This window comes from Amblyraja radiata, chromosome 13 (genome assembly GCF_010909765.2).
Source record: "Amblyraja radiata isolate CabotCenter1 chromosome 13, sAmbRad1.1.pri, whole genome shotgun sequence".
NCBI classification, from domain to species: domain Eukaryota; kingdom Metazoa; phylum Chordata; class Chondrichthyes; order Rajiformes; family Rajidae; genus Amblyraja; species Amblyraja radiata.
In genome coordinates this window covers 56,526,974-56,549,816 of record NC_045968.1, presented here as the reverse complement: position 1 = coordinate 56,549,816, position 22,843 = coordinate 56,526,974, and the positions used below count along the sequence as shown (strand labels likewise).

Here is a 22,843-nt window from a genome sequence, read left to right as displayed (position 1 = left end):
GGAGTCAGTACAGTGAAGAGTCACAAAGCTATTTCTGACTGTTAAAGATGAGAAAAGAATGGACTCAAGTTTTCAGCCTGAATAGATGGTAAATAAGAGGTGATCTTAGAGGTATGCAGTTAGTTAAGGAAAAGGTAAATCCTAAATATTTATATTGCAAGACAAAGAAACAAATGCTTTACCATGGAAGGCTTCAGCACCCGTATATGGATGTGACTTCCAGATGGTACACATTCAAAACAATTGCTGGATGGTAGGAGGGGCGTGTGAAGAGTACAATTTAAGAGTAGGTGAATTAAGAAAAGTTGCACAGTATTCCTCGACCCAAATTATTTGTTCATATTGCAACTTGTCATGGATGGATTTGGATAACTGCCAAATTGCAACATGACTTGTAGGCCCATGTGACATTAGTTCCCATTCCCCAAAACCTATAAAGGGGTGGAAGATTGCAACCTTCACGTGGTCCGCCCTGTTTCGACTAATGCAATCAACTCGACGTGCACAAACGGAAGATCAAATAGAACAAGTTGTCCAACAACTTTAGGCTGTGCAGGCCAAACGAAAGAAGAAGAAAACTTATAAAGCAACTCTATTTTTGAGATAGAATAACTACATCCATGACGCTGAGCATTGACGAAATACTGAACCGTGTTATGGAATTCCTTACCCTGTAACAAAGCTACATATTCAACAAATAATAAAAAATATCAATGTACCGACACGACAAAACTGGTTACAAGGATGCACAACAGTGAAATATCTGACAATAATAAACGTTACTTAATTTGAGATTTTCATCAATCTCTACCTTTTGCATTAAATTATAAAAACAGAAGCACCAAGCACACAAAACTGAGAATGCACATTAGTGCAACGTAGATTCCAGCAGAATTATGTATGCTTGATGTGCACTTGCACAAATGTATACAAATGCACTTTGCCTGTGGTTTAGTTGAGAGCGGTGTCCTTTAATTTATTCAATACAATCAATCTTGACCACTATGGCACATATGGCACCCTTCTAGTAATTCATATAGCTCTTTTGGATGCCATTCAATCGCAGTTTAGATCATAGCCAAAGTGTGGAAATAATTCCTCATCCAGTCAGATAATGTAGGTATTTTCTTGCAAACAATTTCAAGCCTTTTACAATTGCTATCAAAACTATTTTTATCCCTTAAGCCCTTATTCCTACCAACTCTTACCAGTAAGACTGATAACAATCATCTGAGAGAAAACAGTCACCCGAGTGAATAAAGGCATCAGAAAGATCTATTTATTCTTAATAAATAAACAATTAAAACTTGCATGTGTAAATACAACAAGGAAAAGATGACTCCCTCCACTTCTTCTACTTTTCATTTACAATTTGTACCTCAACTGTCTACTCACCTTTGAACAATATTGCTCGGTACCTTAAAACCTAATTCATCCATTATGCAGTCTTTGAATATTTAACTATTACATTTGAGATTTCCTCTAATTCGCTAGGATTTCCTCCAACTCTAAGTGGCCTGCTTCTATATTCCACGATAAAAAGTGCATTTTCCAATCTTGCTCTAATTTTAAATATCTTAGATCACCCACGGCCATCAATGTGCAAGTAAACAGAAGCATGGTTTCAAGCATGGTTTCATCATTCAAACCCCAATATTGTTGACAAAATCAATACCGTACATCCACCAAGGATCAATGCATCTTTTGTGAAGTGCAGTGCATAAAAAATATTGTACTCTAGCTTTTAATTAATTATAACTTCTGCACCTGTACTTGGCAGCGCATAAACCTGGGGGTATCTGCCATCAATTTACCAGAGGGCTTGCAACTAATCAAATGGAGAGTCAGTATATTCTGAGTAAAAAGGATAGAAGAAACCACATTTCACCAGGTCCTTCTGCCTTAAGCCAGCCATGTCTGCAGCATCTAATACAGCCCAATTAATTTAATAGGGTCACCAGCATGGCTTAATCCATTGAATCTTGGCTGTATTCTGACCTTAGCTTGTAGAATTCAAAATGGATATTAATGTTGTAAGCAAAGTACTAATAGGTAATTTAATTTCACCATTCAACAAAGCATGAATAGAAAATGTTTTTTTTAATTATGGGTTAATAATTGGAAAGAAATTGATACTTAAATTTTGGAAAAATACAACCATACCAACTGTTAAAATGTGGATTAGGAATATGATGGACATAGCACGCCTTGAAGAAATGAGACTCCGACTAATAGATAAATATGACAAATTCTTAAGGAGTTGGTCTCCTTCCATTGACTTTTTGGAATCATGTGATGCAGCGGTACCATAAAGATTGCTGATTTCAGTTCATGACGTGGATAGATCTACATCTCCGAATACAGATTTGAAAAATTCTCTTTTAAGGGGCCTTCTCTTCTATTTCTACTTTCCACTTTTTCTTTTTTCTTTTTTTTTCTTTTTTATATACACACTTCACGTTTTCTACTCTCTAACATCTATTTTTCCACTTTTTCCCCTTTCTATTGTTTTCTTTTTCTTGTCTTGCTTACTTCCTTCTCATAACATAAAACTACAGGTTGTACATAGAATGGATTACGGTATGACATAGTTGGCACCTAAAATTAGGTTCCACTGTACTGTTTTGTACTGTATTAACTTTTAATAAAATAAACAAATAAAAATAAACAAAATTTAAAAAAAAAACAAAGCATGAATAGCTAACAGTTCAAATTGAGATCCTTCTTCAGACTAAATGTGTAGGAAGGAACTGCAAATGCTCCATTAAACCAAAGATAGACACAAAAAGCTGGAGTAACTCAGCGGGACAGGCAGCATTGCTGGAGAGAAGGAATGGGTGGCGTTTCAGGCCTTCTTCAGACTAATGTGCTGTGATGGGGGGGGGGGGGGGGGGGGGGGGGGGGGGAAAGAAGAGAGAAAAACCTGGAATAGAAGTGGGTGTCGTACAAAGCCTGGCAAGTGATAGGTGGACGCAGGTGAGGGGGGTTGATTGGCAGATGGTTAGACAAAGGCCATAGATGAAAAGACAAAACATAGGAGATAAGATTCAGATTCAGATTCAATTTTAATTTGTCATTGTCATTAATTGTCATTGTCAGTGTACAGTGTACAGTACAGAGACAACGAAATGCATTTAGCATCTCCCTGGAAGAGCGACATAGCAAATAAGGACAGAAGTGTTACGAACTGTAAAGCCAGAGAAAGGAATACAGACGAATGGATGCTAATCCGATAAGGGACACAGGGAAGAGAAGGGGGAAAAAAGGAGAAGGGAAGAAAGGAGAGAAAGTAGGGTGATTGTAGGTGAGTTAACTAAAATTGGAAAATTCAATGTTCATACATTAAGTTGTAAGCTATCAAAGCAGAATATAAGGTGCTGTTCCTCTAGTTTACGTATGATCACATTCTGGCAATGGAGGCGGCCCAGGACAGAAAGGTCAGTATGGGAATGAGAAGGGGAATTAAAATTGTTAGCAACCGGGAGATCCAGTGGACCGAGCACTTGTTCGGCGAAAGTCACCTAATCTACCCTGGTCTCGCTGATGTAAAGGAGCCCAAATTGGGAACACCAAATGTTGATGAGGTTAGAGTAGTTGCATGTGAACCTCCATCTCACCCAGGACAGCAAGGGGTCCCTGGATGGATGCGAGAGAGGAACTGTAGGAACAGGTGTTGCATCTGCTGTGGTTGCAGTAGAAATTAATTGCGGAGGAAATTATCTCTGCAGAAGGTGGAAAGGGGTGGGGATGGGAAGATGTGACTGGTGATGGGATCAAGTTAAAGGCGGCGTATATATTGGATAATGATGTGTAGGATGTTGTGGTGAAAGGCGAGGATTAGGGGAACTATCCTTGTTCCACCTGGGAGCAGGGAGAGCGAGAGTAGAACGGGACACAGGAAAGTGGATCCATCTATGACTGCAAATGTAAAAAGGTCAGATTTGCTAGAGAAAGACGACATGTCAGATGTTCTAAAATGGAAAGCCTCACCTTGGGAGCATGTGGCAGAGACTGAGAAATTGAGTTGTGGATGGCTTCTTTGCAAGAAGCAAGGGGAGAGGAGGTATAGTACAGATAACTGCAGAAATTGGTGTTTGTAGAAGACATCAATCAATAGTTTGTCCCCTGTGATGGAGACAGAGAGCAGTAAAGGGGAGAGGGGTGTCAGAGGTCCAAGTGAATTTGAATGCAGGGTGGAAGTTCATGGTAAATTTCTGCACAGGTGAAGGAGGCAGCCCCAATGTAGTCGTCGATGTAGCAAAGAAAGAGTTGAGAGTTGGTGCCAGTGTATATTTGAAATAAGAACTGGTCAACGGAACTAACCAAAAAAGGCAGGCACAGCTGGGGCCCATGCATGACAAAATTTCAGTTTTAGAATAAAGAAACATTGTGAAAAATGACCAAACTACATTTAGTAGTTCAAAGAACAGCAATATTACAATTAAGTTATCTTATAAATTATTGCATAATAAACAGAGAGGAGGTTAATGAGAACAGCACATCTCAGGAAAACATGTTAGTAATTAGGACACCCAAATGGCAGCTTAAAATCAGAGGTCAACGATTCATATTTGAAAGGGGAAAGTTATTGTGCCATTTAGTATAAACTAAGTAGGGTTCACAAATGAGTGTTCACAAACACAAATCTAGGGAAAAAAAGCATGCAAAGTACATTAAAAAGGATTTTATACTAAAAGAACTTAAACTAATTTATACTCAGCTGGGCACCAAGAATTAGGACTGACTTTCAGACTGAAGAGGTTCCAGACGTATTGTTCAGAATATCAGAGGCGAGGGACAAATCTTGCACATAGATACTAGAAAATCCTACATTATTCTTTGAACAGAGAAGATCAAAGAAAATTCAAACATTGCTTAAAAGATTTGATAAAAGGGAAACAGAAAAGGTGTTTCAATCAGAAGGCAGTCTACTAAAGTGGAAAGGTTTACAGTGCATGGGTCAAGAGAAGATTAGTGCTACCATTTAGATAGCTGGTACAGACATAATGCACCTACCAGCATCATTTCCATTTCATAGATACTGTATATGATGACGAATCAAGAATTAGACCACAAAATTTACTTGTCAGCGTTCAAAGGTGGTGCAATGGTTAAATTACATGATTAATATTCCAACGATAAGACACTAACAATTGGGAGACCAAGTTGAAATCCCAACAGGGAATTCAAATTTAGTTAATAACGTGGAACCTGGAAAGAATAGTCTTAGTTAATACCAAAACTAACGTAAAAATATAGTTCACCAGTGGCCTGAGAGGAAGGAAATCTGCCATCCATACCCAGTCAATCTGGCCAATATATAACTCCAGACTCCTAAATAGTCTAACAAGCTGCTCAGCAGCAGGTACCTCATTAATGTACATTTATCGCCTCTAGGACAATTAGTGGGGGACAGTGTCCAAATCCCAAAAAAACATTTGGAAAAAAAAAATGGAATCGTTAATGCAAAAAAGGATGGCATGATGAAACGGAAAGCTAATCTGCATGCTGGATGGCTATTTTAATTTTTCTCTTTCAAACTAAGCACTGGAGTTAATTGTAATACCGTAAACAGATGGGATATTTTAATCTGGGATACTTTAAATATTCACTTTAAATGGGATGAACTAAATTCAGACCTGGGATTTTCTTGGTCTACACTATTCAGACCCAGAAACCCAAGATCTGATCCATCACCTGGAATCTTAGACTTTTCATAATGTGGGCAACTTCCTTGAAAAACACCAGTTAAAGCCAAATCCTAGATATCTTTCATAAATATACACTATTGCACCAAGATACTGTTTTTAAATTGCCATTTCTTCAGCATAGTAACTTTAAAAAATCAAATCTGTTAAGACTTTCAAAGCAACTTTATCATTTACAAGCAGCAGGCCCATGAAGACATGCTGTTTAAATTTAATTAATTAGATAATGTGCAACAGTGACACAAATTTTAAAAAGTTAATACTCTAAACACCCTAGCATGCTTGTTATGGGCGTTACCTGGCTGGTTGTCTCTGCTCAGAGAGCTTTCAATATCACCACGTAAACGACGCCTGCGGCTGCGATTACGCCGCTGTGGTTTCCTCTCATTATCATCTGTAAATGTAAAGGGTGAGGGAGGCTTTCTCTTTAATGATTTATTCACTATAGCAGTCCTATGCATGGAGTTAATTCAAGTTACAGGCCGTCCCCAGTTAACGAATCGGTTCTGTTTTAACAGACATCCAAAAGTCGGTTCTGTCCACAAGTCAGAAAATACACAAAAGTCACTCGATATTGGGAACCATACCTCCACATGTAATAAATGGCATCAATCTCACACAAGATTGACTAGAACAATTACAACAAATGTAGAGAGAAACAAGTTCTGCCATTTATAGGAATGACCATTATGTATGTAGACTTTTGAATTCAAAATATTATGGGAGATCACACATAAGTAGGGATGCCCATAAGTCAGGTGTACGTAACCTAGGCAGCCCGTAAATACGAACTGGGCAAATAATCTTCCAAGTAAGTTGGGCATTTACATACCTACACCATTTTCATTAACTGAAGCACTGTCTGATTCTGTCATTCCATCAATCATAGTAGCATCGTCATCAGTTCTTCGTCTGCGTGATCTCCTGCGACGGGTTGAGCTGCTGTGAGATTCACTACCATCAGTGTCTGCTGTTTGGTCTGTTTCCGTGTTATCAGCAATATCTAGCAAACTGTAAGGATTGCTATCTGGATCCTTGAACACTGAGTGAAAAATAAATATTATTAAGTCTATTTTCAAATATCTAAATGTACATAATATTTCTATTTCTTTACAATTTAATTGTGTACACGTTCAAGCAAGTTATTGGGAACATGTATATTACATGTTAAAAACTAGTTTTTTTGTTTTTTTTAAATTTTATTAGAAGTTAATACAGTACAAAACAGTACAGTGGAACCTAATTTTAGGTGCCAACTATGTCATACCGTAATCCATTCTATGTACAACCTCTAGTTTTATGTTATGAGAAGGAAGTAAGCAAGACAAGAAAAAGAAAACAATAGAAAGGGGAAAATTGGAAAAATAGATGGTAGAGAGTAGAAAAACGTGAAGTGTGTATATAAAAAAAAAAAAAGTGGGAAAGTAGACATAGGAGAGAAGGCCCCTTAAAAGAGAAATTTTCAAATCTTTATTCGGAGATGTAGATCTATCCACGGCATGAACTGAAATCAGCAATCTTTACGGTACCGCTGCAACACATGATTGCAAAAAGTCGATGAAAGGAGACCAACTCCTTAAGAATTGGTCATATTTATCTATTAGTCGGAGTCTCGTTTCTTCAAGGCGTGCTATGTCCATCATATTCCTAATCCACATTTTAACAGTTGGTATGGTTGTATTTTTCCAAAATTTAAGTATCAATTTCTTTCCAATTATTAACCCATAATTTAAAAAAAGGTTTTGGTCTTTATTTAAATTGATATCTTCTACTATTATTCCAAATATAATCCATTCCGTTTTAGGTTCTATTCTGGACTTGAAAAGCTTTGTAAATATATCAAATATATCGCTCCAAAATGTATTCAACTTTGTACATCCTACAAATGAATGTGTTATATTAGCGTTTTGAAACAAACATTTATCGCATCTGGGAGAGACGTTTGGATAAAATTTATTCAACCTCGTTTTTGAATAATATAGTCTATGTAATAATTTGAATTGAATTAAGTCTTGCTTTAATAGAACAATTATGTGTGTTCACAAAATTGCTGGAGGAACTCAGCGGGTGCAGCAGCATCTATGGAGCGAAGGAAATAGGCAACGTTTCGGGCCGAAACCCTTCTTCAGACGAAACGTTGCCTATTTCCTTCGCTCCATAGATGCTGCTGCACCCGCTGAGTTCCTCCAGCAATTTTGTGTACCTTCGATATTCCAGCATCTGCAGTTCCCTTTTGAACAATTATGTGTGTTCATCAGATACTTTTCCCATCTATCCTTCGAGATCTTTATCATTAGCTCATGTTCCCAATCTTCTCTTAGTGCCTCTGTTGAGGGTAATTCTCTATTTAATATATTATTATAAAAGTATGATATTAGTTTTTGTGAATCAGCCTTAATATTCATTGCTTCTTCTAAAGGGTCTAAAAATATAGTTTGAAATCTATGTGTATATTTCTTCATAAAGTCACATATCTGTATATATTTAAAATATTGATTATCCTTCAGTTTAAATTTTAATTTTAAATGTTGAAATGATAACAGTTTGCCCAATTCATACATATCCCCTACTTTCCTAATCCCCAGTCTATCCCATTGTTGATTTGTTTTGTCGATGAGAGATGGTTTGAATGCGGGGTTGTTCAATAGTGGGGTTAGTACTGATAGATTATTTAATTTCAAGGAGACCTTTTATTTGTTTCCAAATTCTTATTGTATTGTGAATAATTGGGTTCTTCTTATATATACTATTCAATTTTATCGGTGAGAGCAAGATCGTTCCTATATCGTGCGGATAACACTCCTCTTTCTCCATTCTTATCCACTCCAACTGCTGAGTGGAACTATCCAACATTATGTTCTTAATATGCACTGCCCAGTAGTAATACATAAAGTTAGGTAATGATAAACCCCCAACTTCTTTAGGTTTACACAAATGCTTTCGTTGAATTCTGTGTGCTCTGTAATCCCATATAAAATTAGTGATAGTAGAATCTAGTTTTTTGAAAAAGTATTTTGGAATATATATTGGGATCGCTTGAAACAAATATATTAATTGTGGTAAGAAAGTCATTTTTATAGCGTTAATTCTACCTATCAATGAGAACGGGAGCGTTTTCCAAAATTTAATCATATCATTCAGTTTATTTAATAGTGGCATAAAATTGGCACTAAATAATGATTTGTGTCTTCTCGTAATTTGAATACCCAGATACTTGAATTTTTCTGTTGCAATTTTGAAGGGGAATTTTAGTAAGTGTCTCGAATCCTGTGGCTTTAAAGACATAATTTCGCTTTTATTCCAATTTATTCTATATCGTGAAAAAAAATAAAATTAAAATAAAACTAGAGCAGGATCATTATCAATAAAATGACTCAAATATTTGGTTCACTACACTTGTTTTGGGAGAGTAAAAGCAACTAGGCACAGTGAAACCTGTGCAAATGACACACCCAAGAGACCAACCGTTCCAAATAACATCTTATAATGTACACCATCAAACCATAATCCTGTAATCCACTGACAATTTATACTTCAATGAAAGAGAGCATCATGTGAAACAAGCGTATTATTGAGATCTCTTTACCCAGCACCAGAGAATGTTTGAACCCTCTCACTTTCTTCAAGTTACTCGCATGGCCCCCAGCTATACCTGCCATTTGTTGATTACATCAAACAGTGCTTGTTCCAGGTACACACTGACACCATCCAGTATTCATTCTCCGCTACATCGGCGACCGCATCGAGGCTGCCCCTGCACCCGTGCAAGAACTCGTTGATTTAATAAACTTCAGCACTAATTTCCACCCTGTTCTCAAATTTACCTGGACTGTCTCGGACACCTCACTCCCCTTTCTTGATCTCTCAGTCTCCATCACAAGGGACAGACTATCGAATGGCGTCTATTACAAATCTACCAACTCTCAGTTATCTGGACTAACGTTCTCCTACCAGTCTTGCAAAGACGACATTCCATACTCTCAACACCTCTGCTCCCAAAATGAGACTTTCTATTCTAGGACACCCAAGATGTCCTCTTTCTTTAGTAAACATGATTTCCCCATGCTGTCTTTGATAGATCCCCCACCCATGTGTCCTCTGTGTCTTGCAGTTCTGATCTTGCTCCCCCCCCCCCTTCCCACCCCCCAGTGAGAACAAGGATGGTGGTGGTGGGGGGAGCTCCCGTGGACTTCACCTTTCACCCCACCAGCTACACCCAACACATAATTCTCCGACATTTTCATCACCTCCAACGTAATCTCATCACCAGTCACCTCCCATCCCCAGCCACACAGAAACAGTTCCCTCCACAACTCCTTGGTGCACTCACCCCTTCCCACCAAAACCACCCCTTCTACAGGTAGACCCAGTTCCTCTGCAACTGCAAGAGATGTAATACCTGTCCTTATAGAATACCTGCCCCTCTAGAATACCCCCGGGGACCCTAGCAGTCCTTCCAGGTGAGATAAAGGTTGACGTGCACCTCCTCTAACCTCAACATTTGCATCCAGTGTTCCTGCACATCAACGGGACCAAGCGTAGACTCAATAACCATTTCGCCAAACACTTACACTCAGTCTGCTAAGGCCTAATGGATCTCCTGGTTGCTAACCATTTTAACTCCCCTTCTCAAACTTACCTTGCTGTCCAAGGCCTCCTCCACTGCCAGACCTAGGCCACACGCAAGCTAGAGGAACTGCACCTCGTATTCCACTTGGGTAGTTTACAATGCAACGGTATTTACATTGAATTCTCCAATTTTAGGTAATCTCCAAGAACCCTCCACCTCACCATCCCCTTTCTCCCCCACATCCCACCTTTCTTTCCCCCCTCCCCTGTGCCCCACCTAGACTCGCTCCCATTTTCCCCCTACCTCTCCATCCACATTTCTTCCTTTGGCTTCACAAATTCCCAACTATTCAACCTTTTTGTCTCACACCTTTGTTTTGATCTTTGGGCTTTGTTCCAACAAGCATACACCCCTCAACATCAGTGGCACCACAGTGGAGTGAGTGGAGAGCATAAAGTTCCTCGGTGTGCAAATTACAGACAGCCTCACCTGGTCCAGGAACACCACTGGGACCGTCAAACGGGCCCATCAGCGACTGCACTTCCTGAGGAAACTAAAACAGGCCTCACTCCCCACCAACATCCTCAGGACTTTCTACAGGGGTACTGTGGAGTCTTTACTCACGTACTGCATAAATACGTGGTACTCCACCTGCAACTTCTCGGACAGGAAGGCTCTGCAGAGGGTAGTGAGGGGAGCAGAGAGGATCATTGGCGTCTCCCTACCCTCGGTACAAGAACTGTTCCAGAGACGCTGTCTGAAAAAAGCTCAGAGAATTGCTAAGGACAAACTGCACCCCCTCCACATACACCTGGATCTCCTGCCATCAGGCAAGAGATATCGAAGCATCAAAGCCTGCTAAACAGCTACAAGACTGCTAAACAGCTTCCTACCACAGGCTGTGAGGCTGCTAAACAGTCACTCTGTACACAGTCACTTGATTCTGCGGCTGGCACGGACACTTTAATAACTGGCACTAGCCACTTTAATAACTGGCACTGGCCACTCAAATCAGCTGCCCCGGACATTTTTATGATTGGTTTATTGTATTTTAACGTTGTGTTTTACCTGCTTTTAACTATCTATACTGTTCCATCAGGGACTGGATTGTTTTTAGTGTTATTATGTGTGAAATGTTTTAAGTTTCATGTGCGATGCTCCGCTATTCCCTGGGAAACGTCTTTTCATTTTGCACTGTACAACTGTTGCTTGCAAGATGACAATAAAGGTTGATTGATTGATTGATTGATTGGAATCCAGGAAGGAGAAAGAGATTTTTGTAGCATGGTGGCAAGGCAACACCCTGGTCTCTCAGTGCCATCAAAATGAAGGGCCTAGTCATTAACCCCAAGGAGTAGGGTGGAATACATGTCCAAATTTGCATCAATGGTGCTGAAGTGGAATTGTTGAGAGCATCAAAGTTCCTGGGTGTAGATATCACCAATCTGTCCTGGTCCAACCACATTAATGCCATGGCCAAGAAAGCAAACCGACACCTCTACTTCCTTAGAAGTTCAAGGAAATTCAGCATGTCTGCAGTCACGGTGGCACAGCAGTAGAGTTGCTGCCTTACAGCAAAATGCAGCGCCAGAGACCCGGGTTCGATCCCGACTACGGGTGCTGTCTGTATGGAGTTTGTACGTTCACCCCGTGGGTTTTTTCCGAGATCTTCAGTTTCCTCCCACACTCCAAAGACGTACAGGTTTGTAGGTTAATTGGCTTGATAAAAATGTAAATTGTCCAAGTTGACGATATGCAGAGTACTGCCCTGCCGACTACAAAATTCAGAAGGTTCAGAAGGATGACTCTTACTAACTTTTGCAAATATATAGTCATAGTGATACTGCGTGGAAACAGGCCCTTAGGCCCAATTTGAAAATAAGCAGTAAAACCCTACTTCCTCTCTCCTTCAAACTGAACTCATTATGTTCTATAATCACGTAGTCATTTATGTGTTGCCTAAAACAGGTCATGGTTGTAATAAAATTAGGGAATATAAAGCATCATGTTCTGACTCTATCACTCTGAAGGCCTATTTAAAAATCTTACCTGAACTAATTGACGAGCTGCCACCACGTGCTCCCCCATGCCCTCTGCTGGATTGCCCTCCACTCCGACCTCTCCCAGTTCCAGGCCGCCTTCGACTGTCACGATGTGGTCTTGACTCCCGATCATCTTCAGCAGCCTGTGACCAGTCACTTAGTTCATCTCTTCGTTCAGATTCAGTCTCTGAAGCATTTGACAATTCAGAGTTTGTACCTGAGCAACAAATAAATACACATTGTTGATGTAATGAAGCCATAGTCCACATACAATTAACCCCAGATATCCAATAAAACTTAAAAATAATCAATTGTTTCTTTTTGAATTATTTAGTCTGAAATGTATTCTCATTGTCACAAAGTATTCTCATTGTCACAACCATGAGTACAAGCAGTAGGATCTTAAAGAACTCTAGGTTACCACTCAATCTTCTCTATTCTGGCAGAGAAGTCTCAGTTTGTGAAGATTTTATTTAAAATAGCCAATCACTCCAATGAATTTCCACATCTTTCCAATGCATTTTTATGTTTCAGGTAAGAACGCATCAATGTGTTGCGCAAATTTAATATTACCTCCACGATTTTGTATTCTGAGCTAGATACAAAGCCTCAGTCCTCATTTTCCTTGACATTTTCTGCTTGCATTGCTGTTTTTAATGGCCTGAGTCAATACAATTAGCTGCCTTTGCTCCTTCACTCAATTAATAGTTTTACCATTTAATATTTATTTCACTTTATTTTTGATCTTGTATCTGAACTGAACTGTATCAGCTACGCCTTGTATTTCACAATTCACTTCACCTTCCCACCACCCTAATCACTAAACATCAAACTGATGTGCTCCCAGGTTCCTGCTCCCAATTTTTGTTTGGACACATCATCTCTGGAACAACAGATGGATGGCCCAATAGAGTTCCCATTCCCGTAAACTTTGCTTTCAATGATCATATGCTAGTCACCAAACCGATATTATTTCCATTGCATCCAAAGATTCCTTTACTGAAAGAATCAAAATGTCAAGATACCCAGCTGTAGCCCATAAATCAATTTTCTTAACCTCCTAATGAATTCTGTGCGACGTCACACAATATGAAATGATAGATTGAAGATGTGACTCCTATTAGAATATTGGAGTTCCATGAAATCAAGAAACTGGTAGGTGATGCAACATCTTTCTTGGCAGTGACAATTTAAAACTTGAACTCATTACATTTACGATGGAGACAAGACTTTTAGGATCAGTCAATTTTAAAATAAAAGATTGAGGGGCGAGGTAAACATTTTTTTCCGCTGAAAAATATTTAAGGAAGAAAATTGTAACGTAGAAACAATGAGATATGCGTAAATGACTACATCACAAGGTAAAATATGTAACAATGGAATAATACGGGAGTAAAAAGACTAAACAAACGTCCATCACAGATGAGCGAGTAGGTTAGGAGGAGCAAAGGAGATTAAGCAAATAGGCAGTTAAAAGAGAAAAATGGTGATAGAAATTTTAAGAAATAGCAAGCTTCCATTGAACATAATCATGGAACAGACTATTTAACATGAAAGTACAAAACAAAGGAAATTTAAACTAGGGGCAGATACACTGCACAAATGGACAGTCAAAAGTTAGTCTCATTTTAGCTCCACCTGCAGGAACTCATTGAAATTGATTCTGAAGCTTATAATGAGGAAAACATACAATTACACTTGATTATCCAAGCTAAAAGAGGGAAGCAGTTCCATGAAAAATGCAAAAATGCAAGACATAAAGAAGCTAGTAACCACAAGGTGCACATTCAACCGGCCAAATCTCAAAACTCTACCCTCACTCCACAACCTTAATGAACAGGTTCACAGGTGCTGGCAAGAACTGCTGTAATGTCTGACATCCACACCTCAACTGCTTTACCAACAATCTCAATAACTTTCAGGAGCACAGCTTTAAAGGATAACATGTTGGAGTTTGAGGGCAAAAACTATTCAACCAACGTTTTTCTGTTCTTTTATCTCCACTCTTGATAATTTCCTTCAAGTCATCCTTTCCCAAGGTAACAATACTAGTTTCCCATTCTTTCCTTTCCAGGAGAGATACCCATTTTACTTCCCCACTCTGATCAGCATGTAACACCACCCTTGTTAAGACGAGGTTATTAAAACGACATGTTTATTATGTTGTTGCATGCATTCAGATAACATGATTTAAGTTTTAACCACATGCTATTTTTTTTGTTTTAACATTTTCACGGATCCACGGTTACAAAAATTCCGTGCATCTTGCAAGTGTCTACCTTGCTTTATGACCTTAACCGTTCCTTTTCAAAGTAATATGACGATCAGCTGATCCCTCTACTCCAATTACCCAGTTTAAAAAATCTTTATCTTGTACACCAGTCACTGAAAGTTGACGTGCAGGTACAGCAGGCAGTGCAGAAAGCTAATGGAATGTTAGAAACATAGAAAATAGGTGCAGGAGTAGGCCATTCGGCCCTTCGAGCCTGCACCGCCATTCAATATGATCATGGCTGATCATCCAACTCAGTTGGCCTTCATAACAAGAGGATTTCGGTATAGGAGTAAAGAGGTTCTTCTGCAGTTGTATAGGGCTCTGGTACGACCACAGCTGAAGTATAGTGTGCAGTTTTGGTCTCCTAATTTGAGGAAGGACATCCTTGTGATTGAGGAAGTGCAGCGTAGGTTCACGAGTTTGATCCCTGGGATGGCAGGACTGTCATATGAGGAAAGATTGATAAGACTAGGCTTGTATTCACTGGAGTTTAGAAGGATGAGGGGGGGGGGGGGGGTTCTTATAGAAACATATAAAATTATAAAAGGACTGGACAAGCTAGATGCAGGAAAAATGTTCCCAATGTTGGGCGAGTCCAGAGCCATGGGCCACAGTCTTAGAATAATGGGGAGGCCATTCAAGTATGTGGTGAGAAAAAACACTTTCACCCAGAGAGTTGTGAATTTGTGGAATTCCCTGCCACAGAGGGCAGTGGAGGCCAAATCACTGGATGGATTTAAGAGAGTTAGAGCTCTAGGGGCTAGTGGAATCAAGGGATATGGGGAGAAAGCGGGCACGGGTCATTGATTGGGGATGATCAACCATGATCACAATGAATGGCAGTGCTGGTTCGAAGGACCGAATGGCCTCCTCCTGCACCTATTTTTTATGTTTCTGTTTTCTATCAGAATCACCAAGATATAGTTTGCAACCCCACCCAAAAGTTGTCTCTCACTCCAATACTGCAGCAGTGTCTCAAGAATCAAAATCCATTTCCCATAACTATTTTGAGCCATAAATTCAAACCAACACCAATTTTCATATGGCAACAGGTTATCACTCTCTTTGAGATTTCACATTCTAGTGTTGACCTATTGGTTCAAACTCTCTCATCAGAACAGTTTCCAGTTATTCACATGTGGACCAGAAATCGTCATCCTGCTGCTCCTCCTAAAAATAACATTATTTTGCCATAAGGAGGCATCTAAGCAAGCGGACTTCATTGGCAATGTTAAACTTGCAGATTTAATGTTGTCTAAATTTCTATTAACTCGCCACACAAGCAATTAGTTCATAAGAAGGGCAGGGCAAATGAGATTAAAGGCTTAAAATAGACATAGAAGCGCTTAGCCCCTTGTATCTGTTCTGCCATTCATTTGGATCTTATACCCCAGTGGCATTTTCCCACACCAACACATTCTTTCAAATCTAAAGATCTATTCATCTTGGTCTTGAATACTAAGTGACCGGGTTACACAACATTCCCAAGGGGAAGAGTGAGCAGCCAGAGGTGGTGCACATTGCTACCAATGACATGTTTGGGACAAAGACCCATCATTTATTTATTTGCCTCTTGTACTCCACAATTTGAGATTTGTAATAGGAAAACAACATGCGGTAAAAATGCACATTGTCAAATTTTAATAAAGGATATTTTTATACATTTTGGTTTCACCATGTAGAAATTACAGCAGCGTTTATACATAATCCCCCCATTTCATGGCACCATAATGTTTGGGACACAGCAATGTCATGTAAATAAAAGTAGTCATGTTTAATATTTTGTTGCATATCCTTTGCATGCAATGACTGCTTGAATTCTACGATTCATGGACATCACCAGTTGCTGAGTGTCTTCTCTGGTGATGCTCTGCCAAGTCTGTATTGGTGCCATCTTTAGCTTATGCTTGTTTTGGGGGCTAGTCCCCCTCAGTTTTCTTGTCAGCGTATAAAAGGTTGGAGTAAGTCACCCGTTCCTTCTCTCCAGAGGTGCTGCCTGTCTCGCTGAGTTACTCCAGCATTTCGTGTATATCTTCTGTCCAAACTGATATATGCCTCTCTTTTTCTGTCCAGAGCTTCAATATCCGTCATCAGCCAAAGTTCCCTAAATTTGCCAAGCTTGCCATTTAAGATAACAGGAAACTGCTGTTTCTGAACTCTTGTTATCACACTTTTAAAAGACTCCCGCTTTCCAGGCATCCCTTTACCTGCAGTCAAACTCAGTTGTACTCTGCAAGTTCCCACCTATTGCCTCCAAAATTGGCCTTGTGTCAACTTAGGTCTTCAATTTGTGGACCAGTTGTATCTTTCTCCATAATTATTTAAAAAACCGGGACGATTATGGTCACTAGTTCCAAAATGCTCCATTAACACTTCAGTCACTTGTCCTACCTTATTCTCTAAGAGTTGCGTCCTCTCTTCTCATGGCTTCCATACATATTGAATAGACATTTCAGGTTGAGATCCTTCTTGATACTGATTATAGGGGGGGGGGGGGGGAGAAGAAAGCTTGAAAAGGGAGAGGCAGAACAGAGCGTGGCAGGTAATTGGGCAGCAGGAGCTCTCCTTTTTTCATAGACAGATGGTTGGAACAAAGGTCAACGCCTACTGGATCTCCCATTCCCTTCCCATTTCCACACTGACCTTTCTGTCCTGGGCCACCATTACTAGAGTGAGGCCACTAGCAAACTGGAGGAACATCTCTTGGGCAGCTTATCACCCAATGATATGACCATTTTCCAATTTTAGGTAACCTCTCACGAACTACCCCACTTTCCTTGTGCACAACCCCCCCACCCCCCTCCCCTCTCTCTTTTTTTCACCCTTCCGTTCCTTGTGCCCCACCTGGACTCCCACCTATTCTTCCCTCCTCCCTTCAACTTTACAATCTACAACTAAACTTGTGGCACACCTTCCTTCTTTAGTTATCTCTGGCATTTGTTCCAATCATCTATGATCAACCCCCACCTCGCCATGTTGCCCTATTGCCTGCCAGGTTATGTCTGCGCCTTCCCTTTTCCAGCTTTCTTCTCCCCCACCCGTACAATATGTCTAAAGAAGGGTCTTGATCCGAAACATTACCCATCCATGTTCTCCAGCGATATTGCCTGACTCGCTGAGTTAGTTCAGCACCTTGTGTCCATTTTGAGTTCAACCAGCATCTGCAGGTTCTTGTTTCTGCGGTTTAAACCAGTTTTTCCTCATTCCATGCCATACTGCTAGTTGTCCTGTCTACTAAGCTTGTTCTCTGACAACAGTATATGCCCCCAACTTCTCATCCGTCTCATTTCTGCTCTGGGACCCACTCGCTCTGCCAATCTAGTTTACACCCTCTTGAGTAGCACAATGTTCCAAGAATCTGTTTCCTTAACATCGTACATCAGCTCCTCAGCCACATATTCATCTGGCCTACCCTTCCATTTCTGCCCTCAGTGGCATGTGGCCCTGGGGGTAATCCAGAAATTACTACCCGCGAGGTTCTGCTCTTTCCTAATTTTGTATTCACTCTGCATGAAAATTAATTCTAGAGACACTGTAAAAAAAAAAAAAAAAAATATACTACAAATATATAGTCTGAAGTATCTGAGCATCAATTGGTATTAAAATGTAATTAAATTACCATAACCTGATGTGTAATTTGGTCCTCGACGACCACGGCCACGATAGGATCTGCCACCACGCAGTGAAGAAGCAGTACTCTCATCAGTGATGTAGCCCTTATCTTTCTCTGGTCGACTTGCCACTGGCCTATACCCCATACCAATCTGCCGGAGTTGCTCATCGATTTGCAACCGGTCCATTCTCAGCTGTTCTACTTCCTAAAACATGCAAAAACAAAGCAAATTATTAAGATTATCCCTGAAAGCAACAGAGAATAATTTTGGATTAATACCAAATTACTATAATTAAAAGGATGATCAACTATATAGCACTACTAAAGGGTTGGAGAGTAGATCTACTGTGAAAGTCAGCATTTTTTAAGAACAATCAAGTGTTTAAAGTATTGGCCTGCACTTGGTGTTTGATTGATGACCCATTTTCGCATGCAGATGACACCCAATCAATACTTTCTTTGTGCTGTACTTCAATTTTAAGTGACCAAAAAAATGTCAATTTTAATTATTAGAACAGTTTCTAAGAACAATGTACGGTGCCCTCCATAATCCATCATTTATCTATTTGCCTCTGTACTCCACAATTTGAGATTTGTAATAGAAAAAAAACATGTGCACACTGTCAGATTTTATTAAAGGGTATTTTTTTTTATACATTTTGGTTTCATCGGGTAGAAATTACAGCTGTGTTTATACAGTCCCCCCATTTAATGGCACCCTTTGTTTGGGACACATGGCTTCACAGGTGTTTGTAATTGCTCTGGTGTGTTTAATTGCCTCCAGCTCCAGGGAGTGATTCTGCGTTGGTTTTCAGCAGTCGCGGCGAGGCGGCGACCGGACAGCAATGGTGGCCAGATCTCCCACAATGCAAAGATAGGGAGAAAGTGCCCGGCGCCGACCAGTTGCCGTGGCAGTGCGCATGTGCAGAGCAGCCGAAGATGTGCTGGCCATGGTTGTGCGCATGTGCAGGCCGTGGCAGTGCGTATGTGCAAGGCGGCCGGCCATGCCAGCGGAGGAGCGGCCATAGACCTGGCAGCCCAGACACGGATGGCGGGCGGAGACGGAGAGTGACAGAGAGAGAGAGATAGAGAGGGGGGCCCCCGCTCAGAGTTGAACGGCAGGTGCCCGGGTGCTTGCAAAGCCGGGCAAAATGACACGGGTTTTAGGTTACCCGGCGGGACTTTAGGTGGCCATTGGCAATCGGGCAACCGTTAATTTCGAGCTCTGCTGGCCACCAAAACAAGCATATGTTTCTCCAGCACTTTTGTCTACCTTCAATTTTCCAGCATCTGCAGTTCCTTCTTAAGCATAAGCTAAAGATGGCTGCAATACAGGCCTGGTACTCTCTTGGGCGGCGCGACTCTTGTCAGCAGCGGCCTCTGCAGTCCGTCTGTCTTTTTATTGTTTTCTGTCTTGTTCTATGTAGTTTTTATTGTTTTTTTTGTCGGGGCATGTGTGTGGGGGTGGGGTGGGGTGGGGGAACTTTAAGGTCTTTCCCCTGCACGGGAGACCCGACCTTTTCTTTGTCGGGTCTCCGTTGTCGTTGGGGCTGCAACGTGGAGCTGCCTCCAACAGGAATGACCTGGGGCTCCAGTCGCGGAGCTGCGGATCTACTCACCATCACGGAGCTGGCCGAGTCCGGAGCGGGTGTAGCGGTGGTGGAGCGCTGCTGTGACCCGACACCCGGAGTTTCGGAAGCTCCTACCGCAGGTCTGTGGACAGTAATACCGGGAGCCCGCGGGTCCATGGTGGAAGACCGCTTTTCGGGGCTTCCGCAACGGCGACTTCTCCCGCCCGAGTTGCGGGGTTGAAGAGGGGCCTACATCACCTGGAGCGGGGCCTACATCACCGCCCCGCGCGGCTTGGAATGGCCGCGGGACTTTGTGAGCACCCGCCGGGGCTCCAACACCAAGAGCCCGCCGGGGCTCCAACACCAAGACCTGGTGCGTGGCCTTGCATCACCCGGAGTGGCTTTAATGGCTGCGGGACATTTAACATCGCCCGCCGGGGGCTTTGACTCTGTCTTTGACTCTGACATGGGGGGGAGAGGGGAGTGCAGGGGAGAGATATGTTTAAGTTTTGCCTTCCATCACAGTGAGGAGGACTCACTGTGATGGATGTTTATGTGAATTGAAATTGTGTTGGTGTGTGTCTTGGTTCTTTTTTTGTATGGCTGCAGAAACCAAATATCGTTTGAACCTCATGTGAGGTTCAAATGACAATAAAAGGTATTGTATTGTATTGTATTGTAGAGCTTAACCAGAGAAGATACCCAGCAACTGGTGATGTCCATGAATCAGACTTCAATCAGTCATTGCATGCAAAGGATATGCAACAAAATACTAAACATGACTACGTTCATTTACATGACATTGTTGTCTCCCAAACTTTATGGTGCCCTGAAATGGGGGGGGGGGGGGGGGGGGGGGGGGAGATTATGTATAAACACTGCTGTAATTTCTACATGGTGAAACCAAAATGTATAAAAATGGCCTCTATTAAAATTTTTCCTATTACATATCTCAAATTGTGGAGCACAGTGACAAATAAATAAATGATGGGTCTTTGTCGCAAACATTATGGCGGGCACTGTATGCTAGTAACTCAAAACCACAATTAAAAAAGACAAATAAGCACCCCAATATCTCATTATTTTATTATAAACAACACAAAAGGCACCTTTGTTCTTATGTTCTATTTTGAAAAGTGTTCATTTAGGTTTATCTGATGCTATTGAAAATATAATCTATATATAGAGATAAGCAAAGAAAACCAAACAATTCATTAAAGAGAATCAATAGCATACATTAAGAGATTTCTAATTAGGTCATCTTTAACGAGAGATCTTAAGGTAGGCAAAAGATACGACACAAAAAGCTGGAGTAACTCAGTGGGACAGGCAGCATCTCTGGAGAGAAGGAATGGGTGACATTTCGGATCAAGACCCTTATTCAGATTGAAAGTCTGAAGGGTCTCGATCCGAAATATCACCAATTCCTTCGCTCCAGAGATGCTGCCTGTCCTGCTGCGTTACTCCAACTTTTTTTGTGTCTGTCTATGGTTTAACCAACATCTGCAGTTCCTTCCTACACATAAGGTGGGCAAACTCTCATAAGCCATTTTCAGGCAGTGGGAACTACTGAAAGGTTCATCCTGACATTCCAGAGACATGGCTTCCAACAGTTTTCTTAATAGCTGAAACATATCTGCTTAAGATACAAAAAGCTGGGGTGTCTGCTTCTTGGGTAAAACTAGCATCTGCAGTTCCTTCTTAAACATATCTGCTTCTTGGGTAACTAATCATCAAAAATAAAGAAATCTATCAAATATTTATCTACCTCTACTTTAAATACTGTCCATGATCCATCTTCCACCACCAACAGGACACAGAATTCTAGAAATCCACCACCCAGTGCAAGAAATTGATTTGTGCCTCATTTTAAAGAAATAACTAATTTTCTAGTTGTCATGTCCCCACTTTCAGGATCCAAGCACGAGTGAAAACATCTCAACATCAACGCCATCAAGCCCCTTTAGAATCAATCACATATGTTTGAAAAAGATCACCCTCATTCTCCTAAACTCAAAGGAATACAGGCCAAAACTATTTTGGTGGGACAACCCTCGCATCCCAGGAATCAACACATTTGTTTCTCCTTTGCACTGCCTCTAATATTACAATATGCTTTTTTAGATAAGAGGATCAAAACTGAATGTAGCATTCTTGGTTCAGGGGAAGGATAGCAGTGCTCGATGACAGTGACTTGGGATTGGTTTATTATTCCCCTATTTGAATAATAATCCACCACTAACTCTTCCCCTCCACCATACCCCCATATGGTTTATTGAGGTTGAAACATTACCATAAGAAGACGACAAATGTGAATACCTTCAGGTAAGAGATATGATACTCCAAAAGAACCTGCACATTTCCAATGCTTTCCTTCGTTCCAACAAAAGTAAATGGAACCATTCCCTGTGGAAATTTTAGAAAATAAATCCACCATTACAATCCTTCCAAAGAAAATGGAACTTTTAATTTAAATGATCAACAATTTTAGAATGAACGTACTCCCATTGTAGTTAACATAATTGGAAGAAAGACACAAAAAGCTGGAGTAACTCAGCGAGACAGGCAGCATCTCTGGAGCGAAGGGTCTCAACCCGTCACCCATTCCTTCGCTCCAGAGATGCTGCCTGTGAGTTACTCCAGCTTTTTGTCTTTCTTTAGTTTAAACCAGCATCTGCAGTTCCTTCCTACATAATTGAAAGTAAGTTACCTTGAGATATCACATCTTCCTTGATCCCATTCCTGCAGCCCCAACTGTTCACTTTCCCTTCCTACCATGTATCCTAAATTATACCATAAATGACTCCCTTCTTGCCCCTTTCCTTCCATTAAAATGGTTTCAGTCATTTTACACCATTATCTTCAAAACCTCTTCAGCTCTACGACTCGACAATTCTGCATTGCTGCCAAATTATCTCAAGCATCACACATTCCTTATTCTACCAAGATTCCAGCTGTGAAAAGCTCTACAATTCTAATTCTACATCTTCCAACTTCCCAACTTCTTTACAGTCATTCTAAATAACATTCGTCGTCCTCATTTTCTCCTCCTTTGGTGCTGTAC

General features: G+C 40.7%; 1 protein-coding gene across 3 annotated transcripts in view; it reads right to left on the bottom strand.

Annotated features, from left to right (window-relative positions):
- fxr1 (FMR1 autosomal homolog 1) overlaps nucleotides 1-22,843 on the bottom strand; it is a 63,435-nt gene that overhangs the window by 6,545 nt on the left and 34,047 nt on the right. The window contains exons 11-15 of one of the 3 annotated variants that reach the window (XM_033032155.1): nucleotides 22,099-22,185; nucleotides 18,215-18,413; nucleotides 12,328-12,537; nucleotides 6,541-6,750; nucleotides 6,007-6,102 (exon numbers count right to left, since the gene is read on the bottom strand). In XM_033032155.1, the coding sequence (XP_032888046.1) occupies nucleotides 6,007-6,102; nucleotides 6,541-6,750; nucleotides 12,328-12,537; nucleotides 18,215-18,413; nucleotides 22,099-22,185 (802 nt within the window). The remainder of the gene's footprint in view (nucleotides 1-6,006; nucleotides 6,103-6,540; nucleotides 6,751-12,327; nucleotides 12,538-18,214; nucleotides 18,414-22,098; nucleotides 22,186-22,843) is intronic. The other 2 variants (XM_033032156.1, XM_033032157.1) reach the window with 2 other exon arrangements.